We start from the raw sequence: 5,938 nt of genomic DNA, 5'->3' as shown, positions 1-5,938 counted from the left end.
ATTAATTAAATCTATTTAAAAAATGTGGAGAGGAAGACAGAGAAGTTCGGCTACACTGAGCAGAGGGTGAGAGGAGATGAAGGTTAAGACACAGGCAAGGGTCAATTTAGGTAGGGTCCAGTGGTCTGAAATTTACCTTACGGGCAACGGGGAGCCACTGCGAGATTTTAAGCAAGGGATTAGTCGGCTGAGACTCAGAAGTGACTTGTCCAATTTATTAAAACAGGAAAAGAAACAGAAAATTAACTCCTAATTGTTTATAATTAATTCCTAGTGAATTAACTAATTCTAATTCCCTGCTATCCCATGGTTACCACTAACCTGCCAATTCAGAAGGCAAGATAACCGTTTCTAACTGGCCACTTGCTCTGCGGAAATGGCCTGTGTTTCAACCGGAAACAAAATGACCGCCACGCACGCCACCTAATGGCAGGATGCAGCCAAGCCAAGGCCGGAAAGCCGCAACACCGGAAGGGGCCGGCTGTTTCCGGTGAAAACCCAACGAAGCACAAGCTCAGCTGGCGAATCTGGGAGATTCGGCTAGCGTGCCCAGTGCAGTCGGCTCCGCGACGTCGTATGCGCGCTTTTGCGCAGGCGCGGGAGCTACCGCGTAGGAAACGCGTACGCAAAACCGTGCGCGTGCCCGATCTCCGTCCGGCGCATCGGTGCTGCTTCGAGGGTAAAACCTTTGGAGCTGTGAGGCGGATATTTGTTCTCTTAACTACAACTCCCAGCATGCCTCGCACCTCATTAATGGTACTAAGTGTAGTTTCCTAGGATAGGTTAAAAAGAAACTGAGATGACGATGACGTACCAAGGAGGAAAAAAATTGAATACGTTGTTTGAGCACATTATTCACCGAAGCCCCAGTGGCCTAATGGATAAGGCATTGGCCTCCTAAGCCAGGGATTGTGGGTTCGAGTCCCATCTGGGGTGATTGTACTTTTGCCTTTAAAATAATAAAACTTTTTACCTTTCCCCCTTCTTAAACAATTATAGCGAAAAATGCGAACTTAATTTTACTCTTTAAAGATGGAAAATGTATGCGTGGTTTTTCTAGGTGTTAGGCTACAGTTTGCGAGAATCAACACACTCCCATTTCCTTCTTCTGAGCCGTAACCCCATTAAGATTTCTGCTAAGTCAGCACGTTGAATTTTGACATCCCTTCTAGACATAAAATCTTCTCAAAGTTTTCTATTTCAAATTGACACCCACTTCCGACGTGCCCTCATTTTCTCCAGAGTCAGCGGTCTGTCAGCGAATGGCGTCTGAAATGACGCAGTCAGGAAAGGAACTAGGACCTTCTTTTCCCTTGCCCGGCCTTTCTCCAGGCTCTTCAGTTACACTCGGCTTTCGTTTGCTTTCGTCTTAACACCTTAGGACGCCGCTCGGTGTTCGATTAATAACGCTCCGCAAAGAAGGGAAGTGAGACATTCCACTGTCCTGCAGTCGATAGGGGGAGCCGGCAGTCTGGTTCCGACCGTACCATTAAGCGGCTGAGCAAGGGGGTGGTGAGGGAGTAAGAGGGGAGTAGGGCGCCGTCCCGCGCCAGGCTCGGACGACGGGAAAATGGCGGCCTTGGGGTCACCGCTGCGTACTTGGCGAGGCCTTCTCCGAGAGTTGCGCTACTTGAACGCGGCCACAGGCCGACCCTATCGCCACACCGCGGCCTATCGGTACCTCGTGAAGGCTTTCCGTGCACATCGGGTACGGAAGCCCGTGTCCGGGGGCTCCAGCGTCCCTTTCCCGGGAAGGGAGGGAGAGTCGGGTCTGGGCAGGGTGGAGCGCGCCTGGCCTTAGACCTCATTTCTGAGGCTCTGGTTCCCTCCAAACAGATCGAGGACCGGCGGGAAGGCAAAGTCATCCTGGGGTGGAGCCGTCCCTGAGGATTTCATTGGCTGTCTTTGGCCTGTGTGGAGGGGAAAGTCAGAAGGAAGTGAAATGGCGGAAATAGAGAGGGACAAGAAAAAAGATGTCCTTGGTGGAGAGTGTAGCGTCACAGGCCACAGCATCTACCCAACACTCTCCTTCCCGGAGGAGAGCTATTCTGGGAACCGGTTTTTGATGCAGAGAGGAAATATTGGGCGCTTCTTGAAGAGCAGGACTACGCCGCTTCGGGGAATGGTGCCTTGCAGAGCTGAGCTAGAAACCTTTAATGAGGTGGTACTGTGAGTTACAACATTAACGCGATATGTGACCAGACAACAGTTTTTCCGCCTGTAGTAGATAAATACGTACATATGGGAGGCCTTCATTCTTGGAAAATCCCTTTGTGAAATCCGCACTCCTTCTACCCCTTAGGCAAGATCGGATGGAAGATAGTTTCTTTCTTCAAAAGGGGCAACTGAGGCTCGGGGACAGTTGACCTGTACAAGCACATGTATAGGAACAACTAGGCTCTAGGTTACTTGGTTCCCAAATAAGAGTCTTCCATTTAATTGCTGACTTTAGAGTTCCTGATCTGGCTTGGAAAGAAGTTGCAGCCTTTCTCAGAAATAATAAATTGGAGAGTCAGCTTGGGCTTTAGCAAAGGAAACTTAGCGTCTTTTGAGCAATGTGGGAAAGGGGAGAACCGTCATCCTAACTCTTGATTTTCTGAGCCATGGAAGTTAGAATGCAAAATGTTAGAACTAAACTTAAACTAATTTATTTTTTTTGCGGTATGCGGGCCTCTCCCTGCTGTGGCCCCTCCCGCCGCGGAGCGCAGGCCCTGGACGCGCAGGCTCAGCGGCCATGGCTCACGGTCCCAGCCGCTCCGCGGCATGTGGGATCTTCCCGGACCGGGGCACGAACCTGTGTCTCCTTCATTGGCAGGCGGACTCTCAACCACTGCGCCACTAGGGAAATCCTTAACTAACTTTTAAAAGGTCACAATATTAGGGACTGTTATGAACTTGGCTAAAAACGACGAATAAGAGCCACATGGGTGCTGTCTTTTAGGAAGCTTACAATCCACCCGAGGAGCCATATAACCAAGGACTTAGAATAAACAAGTGCTAAGGGAGTAAATAGACAACAGGGGTCCTGGCATACTGAAGGAGTAGGCTTTCAGTAGGAAATTCATTAACCAGGGACTTGAATAAATTAGAGTTAGCAAGTAAGTGGGGGTTGGGGAAGATGAGGTCCAAGTAAAGAAGGTGCATAACTGAAAGCCCAGAGGTGAGAGGAACTGACAGGTGAGAGCTGTTAAGGTTTAGGGTGTGGTGGAGGAAGATGAGGTAGGTGGTAGGCAGCAATTTAAACTTTATTGGAAATGTAATGGGAAGTCACTCTTAAGATTTTTAAGGTGACATGATTATAGTTGTACCTAATGGAGGCAACATTATTGCCCTTGAGAAGGCCTTGGTAATGGCTCTGAAATTCCTTGGAAATACACCTGAAATTCATGCTAAAAATTCCAGAAACACCACTCTGTGGAATGCATATGAGGATATGGGGAAGGGTTCTATTTCCTGCTGGCTCAGAGCTAACTCAATAATCTATGCCCATTTTCTGTCTCCTCTCCCTAGGCTGAAGGGATTCAGTTAGGGAGGGATCTCCCCTTTCTCCATAGAGAAAATACAATTTCCTATTTCATTAGATCTCTTGGTCTCTTGTGGTTCATTTACTATGTTATATTGCTGATCCTTCTCTCCTGACTCCTCTGATTCAGGCTGAATCAAGCTCAGTTACGTTCTGTCCTATACTAACATAGAATTCCTGTTTCAGATTCTATCAATTTAGACTTATATAATAGAAATGAATGTTACCCTTTGTTGAAGCTTGACATTAGTGTTGGTCACTCATAAATTTTTAATTATAAAAAGTTAAATTGATTAAAGCAGATGAATTTTATTTTTGAGCAGTTTATAGGTGCCATTTTCATATATGTGATCTGCAAATCTTAAAGCACACATTCTAGTTTTCAGATTCCAAACCTAGATATTCAAGTAAAGAAAGGTCAAAGAGAGACATATGTAGGCAGTGGTGTCCAGAGATTAATCCACACTTGAACAGGGCTCCCTAAGTCATTTGAGGCTATGCACACATCTTTGTCTTACCTTTCCTGCCCCTTTCTCACAGCCTCAGAACATAAAACTAGTTCAAGTAAAGTCTGTGTACTAATTTAATCTGGAAGTTAATTATGATGAAGAAAAAACAAAGTTTGTAGTCACTTTGGAATGGATATGGCATTTCCAGCTTCTAAAGGTCATCAAAATACAGATTTTTCAGATGAATAAGTAAATTGTGAGAGTGAGTATAATTAAGTAGTATGAACATATGCATATTACTTTTATTTATAAAACCTTCATTTTGTTACTGGTGAGGACAAAGCTATTTTTCAGAAAAATAAGTTTTTAATTTTCATTGAAATGAAAGGCATATGCCATATTAACCGAAGTCCACAGTCACATAAAATAAAGCAGCCCTTCACTTGTTTGAAGGGGAGAAAGTTCTGTATTTCATTCCTTAGGTGATGTTAATGATCAGTGACCTGACTATATTCCCCATCTCTGCCATTAACCAACCATAGAGCCTCTCTGGGCTTTAGTTCCCTCATTCGTTAAATGAGGGTGTTTAACCAAGAGATAAACTTTTTTCCAGTATTAAAATTTGAGGACATGATGAAATGCTTCAGTGAAACTCTTTGTAAAATTCCTCTTTGATTACTAGGTGCCAGCTTTCCTAATCAGCAGCAGTTACAGAGTGCCTCTATATACGTACAGAGTGCCTTTATATATGTTATTAAGATACACAAACACATGTTTGTATGTCCTCTGCAATTTACTTTCATTCTAGAGAATGCTTGTTTAATAAATCTTTCTCTGTGGACCTGTATCTGCAGCTGGGCTGTTAATAGAATATCTGACCTTGCTACTTCTCCAGGTCACCAGTGAGAAGTTGTGCAGAGCCCAGCATGAGCTTCATTTCCAAGCTGCCACCTATCTCTGCCTTCTGCGCAGCATCCGAGAACATGTGGCCCTTCACCAGGAATTTCATGGCAAGGGTGAGCGCTCAGTGGAGGAGTCGGCTGGCTTAGTGGGTCTCAAGTTGCCCCAACAGCCTGGAGGGAAGGGCTGGGAGCCATGAAAATGGAGAGATTCCTTGGATGCTGCCTTCATACAAGAATTTAATAATTTCTATCAATATGTATTTATCATTAAATTTTTTTTAAAGTTTAGGGGTTTTCTCTGAAATTTTGTTGACTGAATTTCTCTGAAATTTTGTTGACTGAGGTTTTCTTAGGGAGGTTTCATCTTTACTCTTAGTGAATTTTCTGAAGTTCCTACACTAGGCTGCTTGATGTTCTTGATTTACTTTTAAAACTCTTTAGTTTTCTTTTTAATTTAAAAAGCAATACAGCCTATTAAGGAATTCAAATGGTACAGACATAAAAGAAAGCCCTCTTCCCTTTTCCCTTGTCCCTCCCTCCTCTCGCCCAACCCCATTACCAGGTGGTAACGATGATTACTAACAGTTTGGTGGGCATGTTTCTAGATGTTTCCTATGCATAAACAAACAATTATACATATATACCTTTTATCTAAGTACACAAATATGACGTTAAGGTCCTGGTAGGAAACAGATGGCACACTCATACAGGGTTACTGAGGAGAGTTAATGAAGGGATATTTATAAAGATGTGGGTTGAATTAAGGTCAACAAGACAGTGGGGGGCTGTTATCTCCCAAGCCTGACAGAGTTGACCCTTAGGTATAAGAACATGGCCACCACTCATCTGCAGGCTGCAGGAAGGCCAGGGAGAGGGCAATGGAATGAGCACACTGACCGCTCTGCTTCTGCCGTCTACCCTCCATGTCAAATTGCTCTTCCTTCTGAATTCTGTCTCAGGGTGAAGGGCTCTATAATGCACTTGGCTGACCAAGTCAAGAACTTGGGCTTCATTCTGTATTTCTCTTTCTCCTCACTCTCCAGATCCAGTCAGTAAGTTCTGCT

General features: G+C 44.7%; 1 protein-coding gene and 1 non-coding gene across 3 annotated transcripts; both read left to right on the top strand.

Moving 5' to 3' along the window:
• Window positions 1-863: 863 nt before the first annotated feature.
• Window positions 864-936, top strand: TRNAR-CCU (transfer RNA arginine (anticodon CCU)). The gene has a single exon. It is a non-coding gene; the product is annotated as a tRNA-Arg (tRNA).
• A 562-nt stretch (window positions 937-1,498) lies between these two features.
• Window positions 1,499-5,162, top strand: FMC1 (formation of mitochondrial complex V assembly factor 1). Of its 2 annotated transcripts, none has more exons than XM_024742489.1 (2): window positions 1,499-1,708; window positions 4,868-5,162. In XM_024742489.1, exons 1-2 carry the CDS (start codon window positions 1,571-1,573, stop codon window positions 5,069-5,071), a joined length of 342 nt encoding a protein of 113 aa, XP_024598257.1. In that variant the 5' UTR covers window positions 1,499-1,570; the 3' UTR covers window positions 5,072-5,162. The 2 variants fall into 2 exon arrangements, with proteins under 2 accessions (XP_024598257.1, XP_024598256.1); XM_024742488.1 differs by lacking the exon at window positions 1,499-1,708 and adding an exon at window positions 1,790-2,161.
• Window positions 5,163-5,938: the final 776 nt, after the last annotated feature.

Source organism: Neophocaena asiaeorientalis, unplaced genomic scaffold (assembly GCF_003031525.2).
Source record: "Neophocaena asiaeorientalis asiaeorientalis breed wild unplaced genomic scaffold, Neophocaena_asiaeorientalis_V1.1 scaffold598, whole genome shotgun sequence".
In the NCBI taxonomy this organism is placed as follows: Eukaryota; Metazoa; Chordata; class Mammalia; order Artiodactyla; family Phocoenidae; genus Neophocaena; species Neophocaena asiaeorientalis.
Note: the sequence above shows the minus strand (reverse complement) of the source record. Positions and strands in the feature narration are given on the sequence as shown.